General features: G+C 50.1%; 1 protein-coding gene across 3 annotated transcripts in view; it reads right to left on the minus strand.

The window, feature by feature from the left end:
* MAP3K15 (mitogen-activated protein kinase kinase kinase 15) overlaps window positions 1-26626 on the minus strand; it is a 153657-nt gene that overhangs the window by 1571 nt on the left and 125460 nt on the right. For 2 of the 3 annotated variants that reach the window (XM_085008681.1, XM_085008682.1), the window contains exons 19-26: window positions 24532-24689; window positions 7737-7920; window positions 6852-7011; window positions 6286-6460; window positions 4991-5176; window positions 4264-4369; window positions 1672-1897; window positions 345-589 (exon numbers count right to left, since the gene is read on the minus strand). In XM_085008681.1, the coding sequence (XP_084864807.1) occupies window positions 469-589; window positions 1672-1897; window positions 4264-4369; window positions 4991-5176; window positions 6286-6460; window positions 6852-7011; window positions 7737-7920; window positions 24532-24689 (1316 nt within the window). In that variant the 3' untranslated portion in view covers window positions 345-468. Of the gene's footprint in view, window positions 1-344; window positions 590-1671; window positions 1898-4263; window positions 4370-4990; window positions 5177-6285; window positions 6461-6851; window positions 7012-7736; window positions 7921-24531; window positions 24690-26626 lie in introns of those variants that run through there. The other variant, XM_021080807.2, reaches the window with a different exon arrangement.

Consider the following 26626-nt stretch of genomic DNA (forward strand, 5'->3'; position numbering starts at 1 on the left):
GGAAATAGCTTAAACCTTAAACCTGGCTGGGCTGCTCTGATCCACACTGCGCAAGACTCCGCAGTTGTTGGAATCACTTTCCAGAGATTAAAAGTATCACAGGTAAAGGATTTTTTTTTTTTGCTTTTCAGGGCTGCACCCGCCGCATAAAGGAAGTTCCCAAGCTAGGGGTTGAGTCGGAGCTGCAGCTGCTGGCCTACACCACAGCCACGGCAATGCCGGATCCTTAGCCCACTGAGCTAGGCCAGGGATTGAACCTGTGTCGTCATGGATACTAGCTGGGTTCATTACTGCTGAGCCACGACACAGGAACTCCCCCAATAGTTTCTTTTAATTACTGATCAGTATTCCAGAATCTACTGGAGTACTCGATGTGACGGAGAAGAACCTCGGCTTTGTCAGGGCTGACTGGAATACGAGCCAGATTTTGACTTAGCACACATACACAAGTCAGAGCAAGCGGAAAACTCACTCACCATTAGATTTGAATTGTAACTGGAGGTGATACAGTTCTTGAGTTTTCTGTTCTAGGGTTTGCCGTAGAAGATTCTGGTACTCTCTCTCTTTTTGAACTAGGTGTTCCAAAAGTCTGGTTTAAAAAAAGTTGTCATTCAGAGACCGCCTAACTACTCAATTCAACTTGAACACTTGTTGAACAAACAGGTTTAAAAAAAGAAAAAAAAAATGGCACAATGCTGTCAGTCTAGTTTCAGCCTGGACATGGGCACCTTCCTGGTGTTTCCTCCCCTTGAAAGCAAAGGCCAGCACTCAGGAACTCAGCCACATCGTTTCAACTTGTTCCCCTACGTCTGACCAAGGCTCTGAAACCAGTGCTCAGGCTCTTATAGACAATCAAGGCGACAGAAACCCTGCTGCTGTTGGAACATGGGCGGGGGGGGGGGGGGGCTGGCAGGAATGGTGCTGCATGCACCTCGGCAGGTAGGAGGGGCACTACTGCAGACACCCCGGACTGTGCTAAATGCTCCCCCCGACGGTGGTCCCCGTACACTCAGGGGAGGACCTGTTACCCTCAGCAGGTGCCTTCCTGCTCTGCCCAGCAGCAGCCAAGGCATGGCTGTGCTACAAAGGCGGGCGTGTCCGTAGGAGCCACATACTCAAGTCCACCCCTAGGGATATCTAACTCTTCTTCCAAAATGGGTATACCTGACACTGATGTCCCTCGTTAAATATTAACATTCTCAAGGGACGGAGGCAGCGAGGCATTTGGGAACCAGTACCAACTCGTTTGCTATTAGCTGTGGGTTATATATGTTATAAGCCCAGTGACTGTGGTTCCCCAGAGCAAATGGCAATTATTTTATTCATTTAACAAGTAGTTTCTGAACACCCACTATGTGCCAGCTCTCTTGAGGGAGCCTCATGGCAGTGCCAGGGTCCCCTTTTGGGAAGGCAGTCCATACATGTCCACCTCGGGATCAGGACATGACAAGGGGGAGATGCAAAGAGGAGAGGGCAAAAACTTCCTTGGGGATACACATCCCCGACTCAGCTACTTTGGCAGGGACAGGCCACAGGTGTCCCACTGGACCCACACACAGTCAGCGGCCTCGTCTTGGTGAAGAGACAGAAAAGTGCTAAATGCTGCTGCCTTTAGTATGGCCTGTGCTTGGGCACTAGAGCCGGTCCTGGTCATTGTCCCAGCCCACCCACCTGTTGGTCTCCTGCCTGAGCTGGCTCAGCTGGAGGCTCAGGTGCTGCTGGTAGAGCTGCTGGGGTTCGGCCTCCTGGGCAACCACTGAGGCAGGCCTGCTCCATCCATATGCTGCAGGCGCTTGGCTTCCTTGCGGGTCTGCTGGGGGATAGTCCTCTTCTACTTCATCCGTGTCCTTAAACACCCCTTCGCTCTCCGAGGCAGGCTCAAAGTGGGCTTGGAGCTCTGCGAAATTGATAGGGATGGAGTAGGCACAGGGAGTTATGGAAGGCCAGTAAGGGACCAAAGATAAAGAGGGAAACTTTAGGGATTTGGGGAGATCACGGTAAGTTAAGAAATGGCTCAAAAAAGCCATCAGAACAAGGCAGGCTTGCTTGACTAGTGGGGGTGTGAGAATTGCCTCGGGTTATTGGGTGGGGGGTGGGATGAGACCTGCATTCAGATTCAGACCCTGGGCAGGAGTTTGAGGACCGCCCTGCAGCTGAATTGAATACACACCTTACAGGATACTAAGGAGGAGCTACTGCTCCAAGAGGAAGAGGCAGTCTTTTCTGACCCCCACCCCCCTTGGATGAGAACACTGTAGCCCACCGGACCCTCACAAGCCGTCCTGTCTTAATAAATCTATTTCTTGCTTATCACTTTGTCTCGCTGAATTCCTTGTGCGCAGAGGCAGGAAGAACCTGAACCTCAGTGAGTCCAGACCCTGGGTGAGTGATTCTAATTTAAATCTGTGGGTTTAGGAGTTCCTGTCGTGGCGCAGCAGAAACGAATCCGACTAGGAACCATAAGAGTGCGGGTTCGATCCCTGGCCTAAGGGTTCGGCGCTGCCGTGACCTATGGTGTAGGTCGAAGATGCGGCTCTGATCCTGTCTTGCTGTTGCTGTGGCTGTGGCGTAAGCCAGCAGCTACAGCTCCAATTCGACCTCTAGCCTGGGAATTTCCATATGCTGTGGGTGCGGCCCTAAAAAGACAGGAGACCAAAAAACACACACAGCCACCACCCATTGGTTTAAGTCCCAATATAGCTCTAGACTGGCATGTGGGTTCAAGTCCGAATCTGTGTTGTGGCTAGGTTCAGGCCCTTAGTGCTGTCAGTTTCAACGTCACAGAAGAATAGGACTAGGGTTCCACAAAGCCAGAGCTTGCTGTAGCTTAGGAACGAGGCCAGCAAACGAGGGTGTTCAGGGGCTGGCCTGGCCAATGCAGTGCTCCATCCGGGGCTGCTAACTCTATAAATGGAGAGGAGACCATTTCGCTCTGCAGTGGAAGGATGGTTCCTACCTGCTTACCATGGAGCAAACAGGCTTACCGGTGTTGAGTTAAGTTAGCCAAGGGCGGTTTTTAAAAGGTACAAACCGGCTTCCAACCAGGCCTATGGTTTTACTATGGTTCCCTGCTTGGAGTGAGGAGTAATGAAGTCCTGGGGTCTAACCACTCCCAGAAGCTGAGCCGGGGCAGAGTGCACTCAGGTGAGCAGCAGCAGGTGACAGGGAGGGAGCCAAGTAAAGAGAGGGAGTGGCAGTGTCAACAGACTGCCACAGAGCCGCCCTTCTACAGGGGAGGCAGCGCTGGAGGAGGCTCAGCTTGGCTTGTTAAGCTGCGGGAATGTTTCGAAAACAGGGCCTACAAAAGCCAAAGGTTTCTGTAGCTACTGAGATAGAATATTAACTCAGGTAGTGTGGGAGCTTGGGCTCCGATTCATTCCTTTGATATGGATATTGAAGCTTTGTGGCTTAAGGGCTCCCGGGAGTAACAACCTCCTCAGGCCTTGTTTTATTATAGGAAATGCCCATTCCCCACTGGCTTTGTTTACTGTAGGAAATGCGAATCTCTAGCCCACTCCTCAACGGATAGAAAAGGAATGAGAGGAGGGGTAGCTTAATCTAAGCAAAGAAAAGGACAAAGAAACTCTGAGACTTAGGGGACATTTCCACCCCTAGGATCTTATTGGACAAGGACTGATATGGGTAACTGAATAGGGCCAATGGGAGAAAACCACATCTCTTTGAACCCCACTTTGGTGCCTCTCCCCACCCTTAAGAGATAAAAACCTCTATAGGACAACAGAGAAAGGGGGGCTCTTCTCCCCCCTCCCAGTAACGCTGGGAGCTATTTGCTTTTCTACAATAAAAACTTTGCTTGCTTGCTGCCTGTGTGTTTGCGGAGTTCATTCTTTGATCTCCGTGAACAAGAACCCGAATTCCGGTACCATCTAACCAGTAGCACTGCCACACGATGATTCTGAGAGGAGATGGAGCCACAAAATCATCAACCAACTAGGAGGCGTTCCTGAGCACCCAGGAGGATGCACTGCAGGACCTGGGCCTTCGGCTTCAAGGATCCTTTTAGATCGAGTTTAAGTCTTCAGTTAAGCCTGGGGCCAGGTCAACACAGCACCTGGACTTGTTCCTAGAATGACAGAATCTTGGCCCCAAGGGGTCTGCGACAGCATGTACTTAATTGCAGGGACCTACATAGCCGAGACGGGACAGAGAAAGCAACAGGTGGTGACTGCAGAGGACATGTTCGATCTTTGCTAATAGCCACCGTGGCCTGAAGTTGACCTTGACCAAAAAGAGGGCCCTTACCTGGGATGAGGATGGTGACTGCAGCCTGCACCGCTCGTCGGATGATATTGTCCATCGCAAACATCCAGTGGGGCCTAATTAAGTGGTTCCTCAAGATTTTATTTACCTACAAATCACAAAAATCCAGATTTCTGGTCCGTTGTACTTTTCAGAAGTAGGCGTTCTTACTAATTTGAATTTGCTTCTACTCTGAGATAAAGTGTTAACCACACTGCCTGGGGTTTCTATCCGACTTTTGTTTCTTCTGGGCTGAGTCTTCCTCTAAGCTGACACCAAGCCACACTTGGGTCTGGGGCACAGGGACAGTGATCGGAGCTACCACATGGACTTCTTGGTTGTTTATTCAACGAACATTTATCAAGCACCTATGAAACCTCAGGCTGTCTTAGGGCCTGAGACACAAAGCTCAGCCAGACATGGTCTGGGACCTGGAGCAACTCACATCTGTTTGGGCAAACCCCACACCTCCTCAGCTGGCAGATGCTACCTGTTCCCAAATCCTACACTCCTGTTCTTTGTGGCCAAATGCAATTGGCCATCACTTGTACATGCATATTCGGTGTGTAGAAAGAAAACTGCTGAAACTCAGGATTCCGGGGTAAATAGCTGAGAAGAGATGGGGATTATGGGAAGAGATGATAATTGAACTCCATGGTCTTGGCTATGAGCCACTTCGATGGGTTTCCTACCTTCTGGCATGTTCTCTAGGGCCATATGGAGCACTTACAGCATCCTGAAATCCAAACAGTACCAGGTGAATCTGATGGATGGATGAGCTGTCAAAGTCCAGGTCCACCTTGAGCTTTGATATCGTGGATGCCATCACCCTGTGCTCCGGGGAACGGATGAAGTCCCTCAGGATCCCAATTATTTGCTTGATGTGGCCGACGGAGAGATGCAGCTCTTCCGAACTCTGATCCCCAAGCCCCCCCCGCCCCCCAAAATAGTCATTGAGTAAATCTGAGAGAGGGATGGAAAAAATCCAAGAAGTACTGCGGGAAACTAACCAGAGTGTCCACCATCCTTTTTTTTTTTTTTTTTTTTGTCTTTTTGCCTTTTCTAGGGCCGCTCCCGCGGCATATGGAGGTTCCCAGGCTAGGGGTCTAATCGGAGCTGTAGCTGCCAGCCTACGCCAGAGCCACAGCAACGCGGGATCCGAGCCGCATCTGCAACCTACACCACAGCTCACAGCAACACTGGATCCTTAACCCACTGAGCGAGGCCAGGGATCAAACCCGCAACCTCATGGTTCCTAGTCGGATTCGTTAACCACTGCGCCACGACGGGAACTCCGCCACCATCCTTTTGCTAATGGAGTCGGGCATTCCCCAAAGTGAGCAGCGATCTCTGGTCCTGGAATTCCCTCCATATCTTTCCTGTTAGTGGACTATGTGGCCCCCTCTCCTCTCTGCATCCTCCCCCCCAAACTAAGCCCCTCAAGGAAGGGTCTGCCATCCTGTTTCACCCCTTGTAAACACGCCCCCCACCCCCCAGCCAACAGGCCTTGTCAGAAGGCACAGTTCATAGTGAGGCAGTGTGGCCTCTCGCTAAAAGGACCTTTCCCCATCCAAAATGTGATAAAACTCAAAGTATTTGCTCAAGTGCCTGTTCTCCCAGCTTCTGAGGGCAACTCCTGCAGCTGGGGACTAACGTGGCTCCAGGGCTCAAAACAGGGGTGGGGGTGGTGGGGGGCAGATAATGTGAGAGCAGGACCAAGGTGGGGACCCCCTGGGCTTTCGGCGGCCACCCAGTTTGTTTTCCACCAGGAGGCAGCACTGCCCCATCAATGCCTGCTTTCACCGCAGTGTTCCGCAAATTCCGGTTTCAGTGGAGTTTTTTTTTTTTTTTTTTTTCTTCGTATTTTCTTTTGTTTTGTTGGAAGAGGGAAGGATGTTGGGAAACACTTGTGGTGATTATTTCAACTGTGCAAATGTCCCAGGGTGGCAAGAACACCCGTCCCATTTGGACCTGTTGTGGGACCTGGCCCCGGGTGGGGGTCCTGGCCCCCATGCCCAGCTGTACCTGGGCCACGCACTCCTGCAGGTTGGAAGCCACCTGGTTCTGTTCTTCCCAGAGGATCTTGTAGAGGATGGCACGGCGCTCGCTGTCCTTGCGCAGCAGGAAGAGGCCCGGGTCCCTGTCCTCCGGGGATGAGGCTGCGCTCCGGTCCTCCGAGGCCGAGCTCTCATCTGGAACACTGCAGACAAACGCAGGCGACAATCCCTCAGGGTTTTTCCTATTTCCACCCCCCTCCCCCGCCCTATCAGTGTTGGGATTGCAGGAGAGAGGGGAGGGAGGAAGGGGGAAGGAGGGGGATGAGAGGGAGAGGTTGAGGAGCGACAGGGGAGGGGGAGGGGCCGCAGGGAAGGGGAAGGGAGGAGGGGGAAGGGGGGCAGAGGGCAAGAGGAGCGGGAAGGGGACAGTTAGCACTGCCCTCCTCTCCTGCACTGCTGTCACCCGCCCGCCCACCCACCCACCCACCCACCCCTACTGATGGTGCAGAAAGGAATCAAAAGCCCTTCAAGGCCGTCGGCCATCTGGCTTAAACCTGGGAGGTCCTCTGTCCCCAAGGGGCTGGGTGCCTATACCTGAGCAGTTGGCTGAGCCGGTGCTTGGATGGCCGAGCCTTCTCGAAGAACGTATCCGGCTGGGCGTCAGAGTCCGGGGAGATGGAGCCGTGCTCGCTGCTGCTGCTGCCCACCGGCTCCCCCGACGGGGGCAGGGCCAGCACGGTGCCCCGGGGACCCTCTGTGCAGGGGAGCAGAACCAGAGGGGAAGGCTGAGTCCCGAGCAGCCCCTCGGGCCAGGTGACCCACCCAGGGGCCTGAGGCTGTACTGCTTTAGCTGGGGGATGCAAGGGATCACCCAGGGGTCCTAGGTAGATGCAGGTTCTGCTTCAGTGGGTCCAGGATGGGCCCAAGACCCTGCATTTCTAAGCAGCTGGCGGGGAGTCAATCACTGTCTGGGACCAAGATGCTGCGCCGCTCTGTCCTGGCTTCCGCTTCCAACCCCAGGGACACCAGGGCCACTCTTACGTCACTGCCCAGGAAGGACATAGTGCCCTGGAAGGGGTTGCTGACTTGAGTGGCTGCAGGACAGACACCCTTTAATTGAGGTCGGGAGCGGCACAGGGTGACGGGCCAGGCTCCAAACATCAAGTGCCAGGCTCTGCCCATGGGGGAGACACAAAACCCCAGCCACAAAACCCTCACCTCCCTCCTGGGCCCAATCCTGAAGGCAAGACTTTAACAGACAAGGCGGTGAGTGAGGACACACTGCTGTCGCCAGTGGGGCTCCATGTGTCTCTGTCAGCAAATCGAGAGACATTTACTTGCTAGGTTTTGACGACGCCCCATCTACTGCACCAAGCCCTGTCCCTCTTCACAAAAACGGGCACCCCGCGGGCAGCTGGCTCTGAGCAACAGACAAGCCTGGGCCTGAGCGATGGCCCCAGCTGGCCAGGGAGGCCTCACCTGCCGGCTTGAAAGCCATTCGGATCTTCTTGCCCTTGTTCACCTGCTTTAAGAAACCCTCCTGGAGCAGGCCAGCGGCGGTGACGCGTTTGCGGGGGTCAGGCTCAAAACAGGATACAATGAAAGCTCTGGCTTCAGCGGAAAGGGTTTCCGGAATCTCAGGGTGAATCTTAAACATCCCCACCTGCATTGAAGGGAGAGGTAACCAATGGGACAGCGAGGCCTTGGGCAAGCCCAGCGCACACGCCCGCAATGCAAAGCTCTTGCATCTGCCTCCTGGGAGGGCTGGCGAAGGTGTCCCACGACGGCCTCATGACGCGCGTCGGGGTCCAGGCCCCACTGGCCTCCGGGGACTATGCTTTGCCCGGTGGCCTGTGGGGGGAGTGCTGTTGGCTAGGGGGTGGCTTCAGAGCTTAGGTTTGAAGAGGTCTCTGGGCTTGTGCCCTAGTCCTCGTGGAGCTGAGGCCACCAGACAGGGAGGATGCTCGGGATGCAGGGCCACATGCAAGAGGCCCTCCGAGAGCATCATGGCCTAGCCAAGCCATCAAGCAAGTGAGCCCAGGCGACAGCAGCAGCAGAGCTAACCGTCAGCCTACAGAATTGTCAGAACTCAAAGGTGCTGATTTTACGCCTCTAAAGTTCGCGGGTGGTTTGTTAGGCAGCAGCAGGTGACTGAGATGCATCTTGGATGACAGCCTGCTGCAGCAAGAGCTCAGAGGGTGCTCAAAGGCACCTGTGGCCTGTTCCCTGATGCACGGGGTCCCCAAAAGACACCCCTACTCCTCTCGCTCTCTATGCATTCACAGCTCCAATCTCCAACCTCGAGCTGTAAAACACACACCCAACCTGGAGGCTGGTAACTCGGGACCCACAGCCTCATCTGCATGGGGTACAAGCAGCTGAGGGAGGGGGCACTGCCCTTTCCTGTTCGGGCTCCAGCCACAATCTCTGCTTCAGCTCCCACTGCTGGCCAGCTCATCGCTGTCCCGCTACGGGCTCCCTGTCCTTGCCACCATGCCAGGGAGCTGGAGCTGGAGCCAGGGCCGAGTTGTCACAGCTCAGTGTGACACGGAACTGCTTCCACAAGTCCTGCTCATCCATCCTGCATGATGGCCTCCTGGGTCTAGCTGTTCCCATGGGGGGTGGCTCTCTCTTCATCTTCAAAGGCTGCAGTCTTCTCCCCGTCTTTTCTAAGCCCGCCCAAGCCAGGAGTAGAAGCCGTTCCGTCCTCCAGATCCACCCCATTCCCAGCTCCTGGGCGACGCCGGGGGGCCTCTCTTGCCCCCTCGATGAGATTGGGGTGCCGGCAAGAGCGAACCGCAAGCTTCCAACTTCACAGCCGGAAGTCCCTGGACCAGGGCCACAGCCACGGCTTCTGACACGTTGCTCTTCACGGGCACGGTGGACAGTTGGAGAGTTTGGGATTGAGGGGAGGCGGACATGGGGCACTACTGTTCCCTGGGCACAAGTTTCAGTCAAATAAGAATACCTTCCAGCGATCTGCTGTCCAGCACTGGGCCTGAGTCAACGATCCCGTTACCAAGCGAGATGTCTTGGGGTGTTCTGACCACAATTAACACGGTGTTTTTAAAAAACGAGTGTGGGATGTGAACACTATAGACTGAACAGACTGCAACTCCCAAGATCTGAAACGCAAGGCACATTCCAGGTGTCGCCCCTCAGCTGAGGGGTGGGGACATACGAGCACCAGGGGAGGCCAGAGACAAAAATCTCAGGACAAGAACCCAAAGAGGAAGGGGGTAGCTTCTCCCCTTGCTCTTGGAAAGCAAAGAGCCAATGTGGGCACCGTGTTAGTTTTAAGGCCGTTCCGCTGCCACTCTGAAGGTCCCTGTATTTGTTTGCTAGGGCTGCCACACAAAGTACCACGAAGCGGCTGGCTGAAAATAATGGACGTGGAGTTCCCTCTGTGGTGCAGTGGGTTAAGGATCTGGCGGATAGGATTCGACCCCTGGCCTGGGAACTTCCATATGCCGTGGGTATGGCCCTCAACAAAAACACACACAATGGAAATGTGTTCTCTCATGGTTTTGGAGGCTTGAAGACCAAAGTCAAGCTGCTGACAGGACCACACTTCGTCTGAACCGGGTCAGGGAACCCTCCCCCGCCTCTTCCTAGCTTTGGCCTTCCTTAGCTTGCAGAAGCATCGCTCCACCCTCTGCCTTCACAGGGCGTCTCCCTCTGTCTCTCCACATCATCCTCTCTAGTGTTTATGGCCGAGCCACCTCCCCTCCTTTTTTGGCCACACTCTCAGTGTGTGGAAGTTCCCGGGCCAGGGATCAAACCCACGCCACAGCAGTGACCCAAGCTGCTACAGTGACAAGGCCGGATCCTTAACCTGCTGCACCACAGGAGAAGCCTTAAGTTTCCCCTTTCTATAAGGCTACTGGCCATAGTGGATTAGGGCCAGTATGGTTGATCCCCCAAATTTGATGATCTCTGCAAAGACCCTATTTCCAAAAAGGGCTCATTCTGAGGTAGTGGGGGTTGGAACTTTGACATATCTTTTTGGGGGGCGACAATTCAACCCATAAGAGCCCTTTTGCAGGAAAGACAGTTCCCTTTGTTTCACACACTGATCAGAAGTTTTTTGAAATTTTCTAAAGGATTCTAGAGATGCCAGAAATAATATTTTGTTCTTTTGCTTTTTAGGGCCACATCTGAGGCATGTGAAGTTCCCAGGCTAGGGGTCAAATCAGAGCTGCAGCTGCCAGCCTAAACCACAGCCATAGCAACGCCAGATCCTTAACCCACTGAGTGAAGCCAGGGATCAAACTTGCATCCTCATGGATACTAGTTGGGTTCATTACCACTGAGCCGCAATGGGAACTCTCCAGAAATAATTTCTACCATCTTTGCAAAGAGAAGTCAGAGGACATTAATTACTTGATAATGGGTTTGCAGTTTGCAATAAAAATGGACTTTAGGAGTTCCCGTTGTGGCACACCAGAAATGAATCTGACTAGGAACCATGAGGTTGCGGGTTTGATCCCTGGCCTCGCTCAGTGAGTTAAGGATCTGGCATTGCCATGAGCTGTGGTGTAGGCTGCAATGCGGCTCGGATCTGGCATTGCTGTGGCAGTGGTGGAGGCCGGCAGCTTCAGCTCCAATTAGACCCCTAGCCTGGGAATCTCCATATGCCGCTATTTTCAAATAATCTGTATAGCTCATCAGCTGACTAGACAGAGGAGGGAAGAGGGCAGGGGAGCCGCTCGTGCCCGGTGGGCCAACTGAAGTCACAAGCTTCAGACAGGTGTCCTGAGTATCGTAGGAAGTTGGCAGCAAGTCAGAGAGCAGCCAGCCAGGCTGCTCTGGTGGCTTTTCCATCACCAGCTGGTATTCACTCCTGAGACGGAAACTGGGGGAAAATGTTTGCCAGCCCGGTAGCTCTGTCCTGGACAGACATGCAAAGGCTGGGAGGTCACTCACTGTCGTCTACCGGCCCTGGAGTTCAGGGTCTTGTTGGGATTACAGGTGCCAGGAGACACGCATTGACTTGAGGTCTTGGCTTCATCGCTACCGGACAGTGCTGGGGGAGGGAGAAGCGCAGAGAACCTTCTGCAGAACTGGGCTGGGAGTGCTGCAAGGCAATCACAATACAGGGCCCTTGGAGCCCACTGAGCAGGTAGCACTCAGCTCCTGGCAGAGCCCTGAGCCCCTTCCTCTGAGATCTTCCTGCAGAAGAGGCTGAACCTAAAGACGTAGGTTTGGGGGCTGCAGGGCAGGCAGGCCTGGGAAGCCATCACGCGTGGTGGAGAAGCAGAAAGAAAGGCCTCTGGAATTCTGTTCCATCAGGCTGTGGCCAGGTACTGCGACCTCGTCATCTATTAGCAGTGGTCACTCGGCCTTTTGTGACCCTCCTCTCTTCCTTCTGAGCTTTGGGGCGAACAGAAGTGCTCCATGGAAGGCCAGTGCTGGTACTGGCCTCTGAAGGTTACGGCTGTTCTTCAACTTTTCTAAGTGTCCACAGAACCAGAAGCCATAGACCTGACCTGGGACACACTTGGCATTAGTTTCCCTTGGAGTCGCAAGCAGGCATGTCCCTTCGCAAGGGAGCGTGCCCAGCATAAACCATCGGTCTCCTGTGGGCCTCAGCATACAGGCTGCCCTTGCTGTCACCTCTGGCTGGGAAGGTTTTTGGGCAGGGGAGGGAGAACAAAACAGCTTTTACTGCTTTGCTAGGCAAAGGAGGCCACAGCAGGCTAATGCCTTAAAGACTGCGCCCCCTCTGGGAGAGAAGAGGAGGCACTTTCACAGTTTGGGACTGGGAAGAGGAACACAAATGAGCATCAGAGGAGATGCGAGCTTTCACTCTTCTACAGAGCTGCTACTGAGTGGCCCCAGGACTGGGTCTGGTGGTCCTGGAATGAAGAATAGCTCATCATCATGGAAACAACATAAATGTCCATCAACAGATGACTGGATTAAAAAGATGGGGTATATATATACAATGGAATACTACTCAGCCATAAAAAAGAATGACATAATGCCATTTGCAGCAACATGGATGGAACTAGAGACTCTCATCCTGAATGAAGTCAGTCAGAAAGAGAAAGACCAATACCATATGATATCACTTAAATCTGGAATCGAATATACGGCACAAATGAACCTTTCCACAGAAAAGAAACTCATGGACATGGAGAAGAGACTTGTGGTTGCCAAGAGGGAGGGGGAGAGAGTGGGATGGACTGGGAATTTGGGGTTACTAGATGCAAACTACAGCCTTTGGAATGGATACGCAATGGGATCCTGCTGTGTAGCACTGGGAACTATGTCTTGTCACTTGCGATGGAGCAGGATGATGTGAGAAAAAAAACGTATATATGTATGTGTGACTGGGTCACCTTGCTCTACAGGAGAAAATTGACAGAACACTGTAAACCAGCCATAATGGAAAAAAATCATTAAAAAAAAAAAGAATACTTCATCAAGTAGTTAACATCTTCCATTCGGTGGGGGTTTAGTTCTGTGGAAGAGCTCGAAGATACTGTTATGCGTATCCCTTGAGGGGAAACCAGGACCCTGCTCCCCAGGCTGCACTATTGTTTGTTTGTTTGTTTCTTTCTTTCTTTTTCTTTTTCTTTGTTTTTTGGCTTTTTAGGGCCACACCTGCGGCATATGGAGATTCCCAGGCTAGGGGTTCCATCAACACTACAGCTGCCGGTCTACACCACAGCCACAGCAACTCGGGATCCGAGCTGAGTCTGCAAAATATACCACAGCTCACGGCAACTCCGGATCCCTAACCCACTGAGCTAGGCCAGGGATGGAACTCACAACCTCATGGTTTTTGGTCGGATTTGTTTCCACTGTGCCATGACAGGAACTCCTTTTTTTTGAATCTCCACTTCTGTTTTATCTTTCCCCAAGTCTTCTAGGGAACGAGGAGGGGGTGACAACTGCTCTGGCTACTTCCTGCTGAAATGGGGGGGTGGGGGGGGGAGTCCTGCCTCAATGTAGGGAATGGACACCGAATTAGAAATGACAAGTCCTAGATTTGAGTCTTAGATGATTAAGATCTGAATTCCTTGGCCATTTTGGTGCCATACACCCAGTTAGAAGTGGGAGGTGTGACAACTGGAACTTCAAGAGACAAAACAGATCTCATCCCCTGAGGAATACAGGAGAACAAGCCTGAAACCCAGTTTGAAACTGGCACTGTGGGGAGACTTGTAGCCAGTCGTGTAATTTTGAAACCCAGCAGGACCCTGTAGGGTTTCTGGGCACAAGTCTCTGTCTTCTTTTAGGAAATAGGACTCATTCAGCCTCCATGACCTTCCCTGTGTTGAAAAGGGGCAGGTTCAGGCAGGTGCTTATCAGGGAAGGGAGGGGTACAGAGACCAGGGAGGAGCAGTCAAGCAACAATTGTGGGGAGTTCCCATTGTGGCTCAGCAGTAATGAGCCAGACTAGTATCCATGAGGATGTGGGTTCGATCCCTGGCCTTGCTCAGTGGGTTAAGGATCTGGCATTGCCGTGAGCTGTGGTGTAGGTCACAGACTCAGCTTGGATCTTGTGTTTCTGTGGCTGTGGTGTAGGCCAGCAGCTACAGTTCCAATTCAACCCACAGTCTGGGAGCTTTTTACGGTGTGGCCCTAAAAAGACAAAAAAAAAAAAAAAAAAAAAAAAAAGAGAGAGAGAGAGAGACACACAATAGTGCAGACAAGGGCAGGGTCCTGGTTCCTCCTCAAGGAATATAAATAACAAGATCTTTGAGTTCTGCAGAACTAAACCCCCCCACCAAATGGAACATGTTACTTACCCGATGAAGCATTCTTCCCGGACCACCAAACCCAATCCCGGGGCCATTAAACACCAACTTTAAAGAAGAAGACAAGTTTCCATCTACCCTGATCCTTATCTGCGGACCTATTTTCCACTCCAAAACTTTATTTTTTGTCTTTTCTATGGCTGAACCTGTGGCGTACGGAGGTTCCCAAGCTAGGGGTCCAATCGGAGCTGTTGCCATGGGCCTACACCAGAGCCACAGCAACGCGGGATCCGAGCCACATCTGCGACCTACACCACAGCTCATGGCAATGCCAGATCCTTAACCCACTGAGCGAGGCCAGGGATCGAACCCGCCACCTCATGGTTCCTAGTTGGATTCGTTAACCACTGAGCCACAATGCGAACTCCTCCACTCCAAAACTTTAAAACTTAAGGGACCACTAACTGAAACTACCCACCTTGGCCAGCCAAGATAATAGCTGCTTGCATGCATCTCACAGCAGGAGGCCCTGATAAGGACCCTGTGCTGTTCTGAGGACTAAGCTGGAGGATTGGGGGGGGGGGCAATAGGAGGGAGGAGATGACCAACCTCCCAGAATTCTTGGTGCTGGAATCCTTTTGGCTGAGAGGTGTGCACGCTGCCAAGAAGGACCCTGAGTACGGTTGAGCAAGACCAGTGGCCACAGACAACAGAAACCAACTGCATTCCCATAAAACTGGAGACTGCAAGCTCCAGGGCAGGGAGTTCTCCCGGGTTCCCTCACCTGCTGCCTGGCCTGGGCGCCCCTTCCCAATAAAGTCTCTTGCTTTGTCCGTGCGTGTGTCTCCTCGGACAATTCATTTCTGAGCGTCAGACAAGCGCCCATGCTCAGGCCCTGGAAGGGGTTCCCCTTCCTGCAACAAAACTACCTTCTATTCGCTCCCAAAGGAGGGCAACGTCTTTAGGGCATCAGCCTGCTGGGACCTCCTTTGCCTGGCAGAGCAATAAAGCTATTTTATTCTCCTTCACCCAAAACTCTGTCCTCGCATTTCTGTTTGGCACCTGTGGACAGAGGCCGAGTTTCAGCAGCAATTTTACCTAAGTAGGCTTTAACTTCCTTTTTTTAAAAATTTTTTATTTTTTGGTCTTTTTAGGGCCACATCCACGGCATATGGAGGTTCCCAGGCTAGGGGTCGAATCAGAGCTGTAGCCACTGGCCTACGCCAGAGCCACAGCAATGCCAGATATGAGCCTGGTCTGTGACCTACACCACAGCTCACGGCAATGACAGATCCTTAACCCACTAAGCGAGGCCATGGATCGAACCTGCGTCCTCGTGGATACCAGTCAGATTTGCTTCCGCTGAGCCACGATGGGAACTCCAGGAGGTTTTTTAACTTCTTCTTTTTCTTTTTTTTGTCTTTTGTCTTTTTAGGGCCGCATCCGCGGCATATGGAGGTTCCCAGGTCAAATTGGAGCTGTAGCCACTGGCCTACACCACAGCAGACATGGCTTGGATCCTGTGTTGCTGTGGCTGTGGTGTAGGCCCAGCTGCAGCTCTGATTCGACTCCTAGCCCAGGAACTTACACAGGCCACAGATGTGGCCCTAAAACCAAAAAAGGGAGTAAGTTTAGTCACTGACTATATAGGCTTCTCCACAATGATTGGTGTAATTCCTCAGGAATCTCAGACTAAATTCCTGAAAGGCCTCTCAAGGCCGGAAAAGGCATGCCAAGGCCTGCCATCAGATTTTTGCCTTGGTAGATTTCTCTTTTCTAGAGGTCCCCCAGTTAATCAAACTTCCTAGAATTCTCACTGTGGCACAGTGGGTTAAAGATCAGGTGTTGTCTCTGTGGTGACACAGGTTTGATCCCTGGCCCGACACAGTGGGTTAAGAATCTGGTGTTGCTGCAGCTGTGACGTAAGGTGCAGCTGTGGCTTGGATTCGATCCCTGGCCTAGGAACTTCCATATGCTGCAGATGCAGCTGAAAAAGAAAAAAACGAAGATTACTGCACATGCCGGCAGAAATCTTTCCTATTCACCTGGTAACAGTGCTCGAACCCCAAGAGTCCAATTTCTGGAGGGACCAAGCAGAGAGAAAAGAATAATATTTTAATTTGACTCACAGAGGTCTAATTTGTCCAACCGCTCTAAGTCATAAGGAGTTTGAGGGGAAGAGCTTCCCTATGTCTGGAAAACACAGATCAAAACCAGTAATATTCCAGACAAGGCAAAGTATAAACATGATAACCATATAATCACTAATTCTTTTTGTTATCTGCTTTATGAAGCCATCAAGTTCTTCATTAGGACTTCATCTTTTTTTTTTTTTTTTTTTTTTTTTACCTAGTTCAGTGGTATTGTCTGAAATTTATCAGAAATGGGTACTTGTGAACATTCCTGAGGATAAAGCACTTTTTTTTTTTTTGTCTTTTGTTGTTGTTGTTGCTATCTCTTGGGCCGCTTCCGCGGCATATGGAGGTTCCCAGGCTAGGGGTTGAACTGGAGCTGTAGCCACTGGCCTACACCAGAGCCACAGCAACGCGGGATCCGAGCCGCGTCTGCAACCTACACCACAGCTCACGGCAACGCCGGATCGTTAACCCACTGAGCAGGGGCAGGGACCGAACCCGTGACCTCATGGTTCCTAGTCGGATTCCTTAACCACTGCGCCACGACGGGAACTCCATAAAGCACTTTTTTTGCAAAAGCACCAGAGTAAATAATAGCTGTCTATCAATGGCACAAAAGGAGTTCCTGCTGTGGCGCAGGAGGTTAAGAATCTGACTACAGTGACTTGGGTTCTATCCTCGGTCTGGCAAGGTCACATGGGTTCATTCCTGGCCTGGCAATGCCACAGCTGTGCTGTCAGTCATAGCCACAGCTCAGATTCAGTCCCTGGCCTGGCAACTTCCATATGCTGGGGGTGTGGCCATAAAAAAAAAAAAGACACAAAGACTTAAAAGGGCACCCGTTAAACGTCTGATTACAATGTAATCGGTAAAGAACTAATATTGCTCAAATGGCCATACTACCCCAAACAACCTAAAGATTTAATGCAATCCCTATTAAATTACCCATGACATCTTTGACAGAACCAGAACAAACAATTCAAAACTTTGTATGGAACCATAAAAGACCCAGAATTGTCAACACAATCCTTGAGGAAAAAAAAACCAAGCAGGAGGCATCACTCTCCCAGACTTTGGACAATATGACAGAGCTACAGCAATCAAGACAGTATAGTGCTCGTTCAAAAACAGACATACAGACCCATGCAACAGACAAGCAAACCCAGAAATAAACCCAGACACCTAGGGTCAATTAATTTTTGACAAAGGAGGCAAGAATATAAAATGGGAAAAAGACAGTCTTTTCAGTAAGTGGTGCTGGGAAAACTGGACAGCTGCATGTAAATCAATGAAACTAGAACACACCCTCACACACACCATACACAAAAATAAACTCGAAATGGCTTTAAGACTTAAACATAAGATAAGATACCATAAAACTCCTAGAAGAGAACATAGGCAAAACATTCTCGGATATCAACCGTACAAATGTTTTCTTAGGTCAGTTTCCTGAAGCAATAGAAATAAAACCAAAAATAAACCAATGGGATTTCATTAAACTGACATGCTTTTGCATAGCAAAGGAAACCATAAAACAAAAACAAAAAGACAAACTATGGAATGGGAGAAAATAATTGCAAATGATGCAACCAACAAGGCTTAATCTGCAAAATACACAAACAACTCATAGAACTCAACAGTAAAAAAAAGCAAACAACTCAACTGAAAAATAGGCAGACAAGGGAGTTCCCATTGTGGCACAGCGGAAATGAATCTGACTAGTATCCATGAGGATGCGGGTTCGATCTCCGGCTTTGATCAGTAGGTTGGGGATCTGGTGTTACCATGAGCTGGGGTGTAGGTTGTAGATGCAGATTTGACCCCGCATTGCTGTGGCTGTGCTGTAGGCCAGCAGCTGCAGTTCCTATTCAACCCCTGGCCTGGGAACTTCTATATGCTGCAGGTACAGCCCTAAAAAGCAACAAAACAAAACACTACGACGAGGAACCACCTCACATCAGTCAGAACGGCCATCATTAATACGTCCACAAAAAACAAATGCTGGAGAGGGTGTGGAGAAGAGGGAACCCTCCTGCACTGTTGGTGGGAATGTAAATTGGTACAACCACAATGGAGAACAGTATGGAGGTACCTCAGAAAACTAAACATAGAACTACCATATGACCCAGCAATCCCACTCCTGGGCATATATCCAGACAAAACTGTCATTGAAAAAGATACATGCACCCCCACGTTCACTGCAGCACTACTCACAATAGCCAAGACATGGAAACAACCTAAATGTCCATCGACAGATGAATGGATTAAGAAGATGTGGTACATATACACAATGGAATAGTACTCAGCCATAAAAAAGAACAAAACCATGCCATTTGCAGTAACATGGATGAAACTAGAGACTCTCACACTAAGTGAATTAGGTCAGAAAGAGAAAGACAAATACCCTATGATGTCACTTATACATGGAATATAAATATGGCACAAATGAACCTATCTACAAAACCGAAACATCATGGAAAAACAGAGCAGACTTGTGGTTGCCAGAGGCAGGTGGGGAGTGGGATGGACTGGGAGTTTGGGGTTAGCGGATGCCAACTATTATATTTAGAATGGATAGGTAATGAGATCCTGCTGTATAGCACAGGGAACTATATCCAATCACTTGTGATAGAACATGATAGAAGATAATACGAGAAAAAGAATGTATTTATATGTGTGTGTGACTGGGTCACTTTGCTGTACAGCAGAAATTGACAGAACATTATAAACCAACTCTAATAAAAATTATTTCACTGAAAATAAAAACAATGTAATTGGTAAAGAAACTTGGTTACAATAGCCAGCATTATGACATGGTAACATTTTCAGGACATACTGGATTTGTAAGAACTCCATATAATTTTTAGAATGTCTGCATTAATAATACATCAATACGGTATAACCGGAGAAGGCTTATTACTCATTTGACAATTCTTTCTTCGTAATTTAACACACCACACAATCCTGGTTAATTTAGTATTGCTCTGAGATGCCTCAAGGTTCCCCTGGAGCATCCCAAAGTCCTCTGGAGGTCAAATGAACCTTTACAATCTGTCCAATAATACCTATTTACTTAACCAAGATGACAAAATATTTCAAAAGCAAATAGCGATCACTTAAAGGCAAAGAACTTCACAAAACCTGTTATCAAAAGTAGCATTTCAAGAATCTTTGTTCTCTTAACAGCAAGAAACCAAACCCAAGTCTTGCCCCACTCCACTCCTTAGAAAATCCATTTACCCAACTAAGTTTCCCTTTTCCCAAACCTTTTACAACTTTCTGTATCCATAGTATTTTGTCCCCTATTTTCCTCTCCATTCAGAAGCAATCACCTCTTTTCCTTTAAGAAAATGCATTGCCATTTCTCATGCCTTCTGTTTAAAACATCCTACTTTCCTTAAGCAACCGTGGACTGTCTTCTACACCAGTACTCAGGACTGGTAAACACAAATACCAGTAATTTCTAAAAACACGCGCTTTTTATTTGTTTATTTGTTTTTTTTTTTTTTGTCTTTTCTGCCTTTTTAGGGCCACGCTGGTGGCACATGGAGGTTCCCAGGCCAGGGGTTGAATTGGAGTTGTAGCTGCCAGCCTACACCACAGCCACAGCAACTCGGGATTCGAGCCGCGTCTGCAACCTACACCACAGCTCTTGGCAAGGCCGGATCCTTAACCCACTGAGCGAGGCCAGGGATCAAACCCGCAACCTCATGGTTCCCAGTCGGATTCGTTTCCGCTGCACCACAATGGGAACTCCACATGTGCTTTCTTACAGTGAAGATCTTAGGGTAGCACCAAACATATTCCTCAAGAGCCCTAAATACATTGGTTTCTCTGTCTCGTAATTGATGTCTATCTTACTTTATTTGGGAATGACCCAGCAGTTCAACAAACTTCCGTCATTTAACTTAGCATCACTCTACATTTCAAGTGGCCAAGTATCTGGAGAGATTATTCTTTTTCATCCTTTGCTTTTTAGGGCTGCACCTGCAGCATATGTAAGTTCCCAGGCTAGGGGGTTGAACTGGAGCTGCACATGCCAGCCTACCCGCCATGGCCACAGCAATGCCAGATCTGAGCCACCTACAACCACACCTCATGGCAATGTCAGATCCTTAACCCACTGAGTGATGCCAGGGATCAAACCTGCATCCTCATGGATGTTGTAACCAGCTGCGCCTCAGTGTGAACTCCCTGGAGAGATGATGATGATGATGATTTTTGCTTTTTTTTTTGGGCTGCACCTGCGGCATATGGAGGTTCCCAGGCTAGGGGTTGAATCGGAGCTGCAGCTGCCAGCCTACACCACAGCAATGCAGGATCCAAGCTGAGTCTGCGACTACACCACAATTCACAGCAATGCTGGATCCCCAACCCACCGAGCGAGGCCAGGAATCGAACACACAACCTCATGGTTACTAGTCAGATTTGTTTCTGCTGTGCCACAATAGGAACTCCAGAAAGATTATTCTTTTTTTTTTCTTTTTTTAGGGCCACACCCATGGCATATGGAGGTTCCCAGGCCAGGGGTCCAATCAGAGCTATAGTTGCTGGCCTACACCACAGCCACAGCAACACCAGATCCAAGGTGCATCTGCGACCTACGCCACAGTTCATGGCAACGCCGGACCCTTAACCCACTGAGCGAGGCCAGGGATCAAACCCGCAACCTCATGGTTCCCAGTCGGATTCGTTTCCGCTGCACCACAATGGGAACTCCACATGTGCTTTCTTACAGTGAAGATCTTAGGGTAGCACCAAACATATTCCTCAAGAGCCCTAAATACATTGGTTTCTCTGTCTCGTAATTGATGTCTATCTTACTTTATTTGGGAATGACCCAGCAGTTCAACAAACTTCCGTCATTTAACTTAGCATCACTCTACATTTCAAGTGGCCAAGTATCTGGAGAGATTATTCTTTTTCATCCTTTGCTTTTTAGGGCTGCACCTGCAGCATATGTAAGTTCCCAGGCTAGGGGGTTGAACTGGAGCTGCACATGCCAGCCTACCCGCCATGGCCACAGCAATGCCAGATCTGAGCCACCTACAACCACACCTCATGGCAATGTCAGATCCTTAACCCACTGAGTGATGCCAGGGATCAAACCTGCATCCTCATGGATGTTGTAACCAGCTGCGCCTCAGTGTGAACTCCCTGGAGAGATGATGATGATGATGATTTTTGCTTTTTTTTTTGGGCTGCACCTGCGGCATATGGAGGTTCCCAGGCTAGGGGTTGAATCGGAGCTGCAGCTGCCAGCCTACACCACAGCAATGCAGGATCCAAGCTGAGTCTGCGACTACACCACAATTCACAGCAATGCTGGATCCCCAACCCACCGAGCGAGGCCAGGAATCGAACACACAACCTCATGGTTACTAGTCAGATTTGTTTCTGCTGTGCCACAATAGGAACTCCAGAAAGATTATTCTTTTTTTTTTCTTTTTTTAGGGCCACACCCATGGCATATGGAGGTTCCCAGGCCAGGGGTCCAATCAGAGCTATAGTTGCTGGCCTACACCACAGCCACAGCAACACCAGATCCAAGGTGCATCTGCGACCTACGCCACAGTTCATGGCAACGCCGGACCCTTAACCCACTGAGCGAGGCCAGGGACCAAACCCTCCACCTCATGGTTCCTAGTCAGATTCGTTTCTGCTGTGCCACAACGGGAACTCCCAGAAAGATTATTCTTAAGGAGACATTCTGAATATATAAAACGTTTGTCTAGGAGTTCCCATTGTGGCTCAGTGGGTTAAGAACCAGATAGTATCCATGAGGACATGGGTTTGATCCCTGGCCTCACTCAGTGGGTTAAGGATCCGGTGTTGCCGTGAATTGTGGTGTAGGTCGCAGACGTGGCTCAGATCTGGCATTGCTGTGGCTGTGGCGTAGGCCAACGGCTACGGCTCCAATTCAACCCCTCGCCTGGGAACCTCCATATGCCGTAGGTGCAGCCCTAAAAAGACAAAAAAAATAGTTTGTCCAAAAGTTCTTATCTTACTTGTATTTAATTCACTTATAAACATTTCCTCACACCAAGTTATTTTTCTTGCTGACAAATCTGCAACAGGTGTAAGGTCTTATTTGATCTCTAATAAACCTAGGCATAACATGGAGTTCCCGTCATGGTGCAGCGGAAACGAATTGGACTAGGAACCATGAAGTTGCGGGTTCAATCCCTGGCCTTGCTCAGTGGGTTAAGGATCTGTTGTTGCCATGAGCTGTGGTGTAGGTTGCAGACGCGTCACGGATCCTGTATTGCTGTGGCTCTGGCGTAGGCTGGTGGCTACAGCTCCGATTAGACCCCCTAGCCCGGGAACCTCCATTGCTGTGGGTGCAGCCTTAAAAAAAAAAGACCAAAAAAAAAAAAAATCAAACCATCTCCTTAAGCCACCTTCAGTACCAGGTATTAATTTAATGTTGGATATTTACCAGATCACGTGAACCTAAAACTGATTCTGGCCAGTTTACTTTCTATATTTTTGAGAATTTATGTAAGCACTTGATTTTTTTTTAAAGCCAATTAAGTAGAGTTCACAAATTCATTTTGATAGTACCATGCCAAGGTAAAGACAAAAATAACACACACATAAGCACACAGACAGATACAACCAGAGATCTCATAGTTTCATTTTCTAAGCTTAATTATGAATCAGATATCACAATACAAAACGTACTGGTTTATAAATAACAACTGGAATAAGTTTTTTTAGTCATGGGTCATAACTATTGGTTGACCAGTTTGTCAAAATCTTTCCTAGGCGATTATCAGATGGAACCAGAGAAACGCTCTCCGGGTCCTATTGAGTTGAATGAAACACTCACACGCAAAATGGAAAGCAAAACTGGAATCCTCGCTGGCCAAATGGAAGCCGCAAACAAGAAAACCAGACAGCCCAAGGCTCAAATTGGCTGCTAAGTCCTGGTCAGCCTGTGGCCTTAATCCAAATAGCATTTTACCATCAGTATCTCCCACACAGAAAATCCCTAAATGGAAACCAAAGGTTTCACAGACCAACAAGGTCGAGGGGCCTCGGAGTGCACGCCGCTGGGGGACTCACGCAGGTGCTGGCAGAGGTGTCACAGAGTCCCAGAGGCTACTTTTCTCCCTCCCCAAAATGATTTCTCCGAGCAGGAGGTTTGGGTTGGTGCAGGCAGAAAGAGAGAGAGATGTCCCCAAGGCAAAGATGGCCTTGGCAGCTGCTGGGGTGGTCTCCCTCCGTTTTCCTCTCCTATCGCAGGGCTCATTATGGAGAGGGCAGGCCGGGTATGATTGGGGCACGGCCCTACAGCGGGGATCCCTGGTGATCTGGCCTCTGGAGTCCAACCCTCCAACCCTCTGCTCTCCCAAAGGAGGCTGACATAGAGTGGAATTCCAGAGTGTCCTATCAAGCCCAGGGGCCCCTCGGGGCTGGCTGCCCACGAGTCGATCCTGGATGAGCCCTCAAAATCTGTTGCCAAGCTGTGGCCTCTGTCCACGGGTGCCCAACAGAAAGACAGAGTTTGGGGTAATGAAGAAAAAATCAAAGCTTTTATTGCTTTGCCAGGCAAAGGAGGCCACTGCAGGCTAATGCCCTAAAGACTGGGCCCAAGGGAGGTTTTTAGAAGGACAGAGGAGATAGCATCTGACACCCAGAGTCCCTTCCCTCCAAACCTAGTCAGATGCCTGTCCTCCAAAGACACAGACCCACGTGGCCTTTGAGCCTTATTCAGTGTAAGAGCAAATACAGATGAACTAAGTAGCTTAATTCTTATGGTTGAAAATAAAGGAAAAGGACGGAACCCCCTGATTTTTCTTAGAGCATTTACTTTAGAAAAATCTGTCACTCTAAGTTCTGTCTCTTTGAGATACACATAAATCCTTTTAAGACCTAAATAAGCCTCTTGCCAGAAACTTGTCTTTTTCCAGGACCTGGGAGGCGTCTCTTTGAAATGTCATCATCAAGGAAGACAGTGCTCCAATTTCAGAGTTTCTGGGGGAGGACAGGAGCCCAATCTCAGGGGAGCCTTGCTCCAAAACTACCTCCCATCCTCAATATTTGAGAAGCTCATCTTTGCTTTGGGTCAAGCCAATTAGTGAACACAAATGGTCACCATGGTTACCAGGGGGCTGTCAGGTAAACCAGTGTGACCAGTGGTGCCGTCTAGTCCTTGCGCCTGGCGACTAGTGAGCCTGTCTCCTGAGAGCATGGATGTCAAGGGCTGAATGTGCTCGGCTGTGGCAAAGGCCGACGGCTCTGTCTTTCCAGTCTCTGAGTGGATTCCCCGTGGTGCGCGCCACATTCTGCTTTCACGCTTATTCAATAACACATTGTTTTCTTTCTCTTCCAAGCCTTTGTGGAGAGGTTTCTGGATTGGGAGAGTTTGATTTGAATTGCATTTCCCCAACAACAGCAACCGAAATCCCCAACCACGTCACGTACTTTGAACATTGCTGCCTGCGGTTCACCGAGCTCATGGAACGGAGGCCTGCTGGTGGCCATTTCAATGATGGTGCAGCCCAGGGACCAGATATCAGCCGGAGCACCATACCCACGAGGTCCTTGATCGATAATCTCAGGCGCCATGTACTGCAGCGTGCCTGTTGGGAAGAAAGCAAACAAAGGTTGCGGACGCCGTAGTGTTTTCTCGTAACCTCAGGGACACTATGCTGGGTTCTTAACTGCTGAGCCACAACGGGAACTCTGTGGACACTGTACTGTTTAAAAGCCAAATGGACCATGAGAAAACAAGGGGGTGAACTTTGACTGTTGTATTAATGATAGATTGGGTCTGGTCTTAGGCATAAACAATGTTGTTGTATCTTTTCTTTGACCAGAGACAGGCAACAGGTCTCCCTTTAATACTAGTCACGTTAAGAGAGGACTGTTCAGGAGTTCCTGTCGTGGCTGAGTGGTTAACGAATCCGACTAGGATGAGGTTGCGGGTTCGATCCCTGGTCTTGCTCAGGGGGTTAAGGCTCCGGCGTTGCCATGAGCTTGTGGTGTAGGTTGCAGACACGGCTCAGATCCTGCGTGGCTGTGGCTCTGGTGTAGGCCGGTGGCTACAGCTCCCATGAGACCCCTATCCTGAGAACCTCCATATGCTGTGGGTGTGGCCCTAGAAAGGGAAAAAGACAAAAAGAAAAGAAAAGAGAGAGAGAGAGAGAGAGGACTGTTCAGCCCCTCGAAGGATAAGTGGACCTAATCCAATGCAATGAAGACATATTCGTGGCACCCGGACACAGACCAGAATGTAAGAAACACGGTGCCCGAGCTTTAGAAGCTGCGCAGTGAGGAGACAGGCATGGTGATGAGGGTGATGAAGTGGCTGGCAGTGGCGATGCTGAAAGGTAGTGAGTGCTCTAACAGGTAGATACAGAGGGTGCCACGACCATGGCTGGAAGAGGGCTCGATTCCGCCTGCTTTGACTCGGGGGAAGCTCTAGCTGTGTCAGTTTGGGTCTCTGAGAAATAAATCCCAAGTCAGACACACAAGAGACATACAAGTTGGACATACAGGAGATGGACTAGGCAGAAGGTCCATGAAGGATAAAGGCGGAGGGAGCAGGCTGGGCAGGGAGAGCTGCCTGGCTGCAAGGCAGCTCTCACACTTGCGAGAGGAGGAGAAAGGAAGAGTCTTCGATGGCACAACAGCTCTGCGGCAGCTTTAGCCAGGCTGCTGGGGAGCCTGGGACCCAAAGTTGCCCATTGGAAGAGTGCCGCATTGGTGCCAGGAACCCCACCGTGCTCGGTCATTGGTCAGGAGCAAGTGGGGCAAGGCATGACCTTGCCATGAACGTGGTGGCTGATCCCAGCGGGCGGTGGCTGGGGCTGCCAGTGAAGTCGACCCTTGCCAGAGGCTTGAAGAGGTGAACAAAGGGATAGGAGGGCTGCTGGGCAAGGGGACGAGCTCGAGCCAAGGCTGATGGGTATGAAGTATAGAGTGAGTCCAGGGAGCCAGGAGCCATGTGTGACACAGGGCAGGGGGTGGGAAGAAGGAATGAAGCTGTGGCCTGGATGCAGCCCAAATGGCAAACTGTGTTTGGAAGGCTCTCTGGCTTAAGAGGAGTTCCGGTGGAGATCAGGAGCCACCAGAGGTGCCACAGGGAAGGTGCTCATCAGGGAGGGGAAGGGGATGTTGGGGAGATGGGGCGGGGAGGTCAATCGAAGGCTCTGGGAGTCGAATCTTTGGTTTTCCTTGAAACTAATCCTGAGGCAAGAGGAAAGGAGCGATGTGGAAGCACCAGCGGCCGATACTAAGTGTTGGCCAAGAGGTTTAGTAGAAATAGCAAACTCGGATATTGGCCAAGGTGTGAAGAGAGAACACTGGTGCGCACAGAAACTCCAGTGTCTGCCTCAAGATCACACAACCCAAGCAGGCTGAGTCTTGATCAAGGAAAACAAAGGGCTCATTGGTTAAAATAAGTTTGGCGATGCTACCAACTACATCCTTCTCTTGAAGATCCAATGTCTTATCAGCATTTTTCTCTCTTTTTTTTTTTTTTTTTTTTTTTTTTTTGTCCTTTTGTCTTTTTTAG

This window comes from Sus scrofa, chromosome X, assembly GCF_054392235.1.
Source record: "Sus scrofa isolate SSC_HxYL_T2T_F1_AM1 chromosome X, Sscrofa_HxYL_maternal_Yorkshire_Landrace_v2.0, whole genome shotgun sequence".
In the NCBI taxonomy this organism is placed as follows: Eukaryota; Metazoa; Chordata; class Mammalia; order Artiodactyla; family Suidae; genus Sus; species Sus scrofa.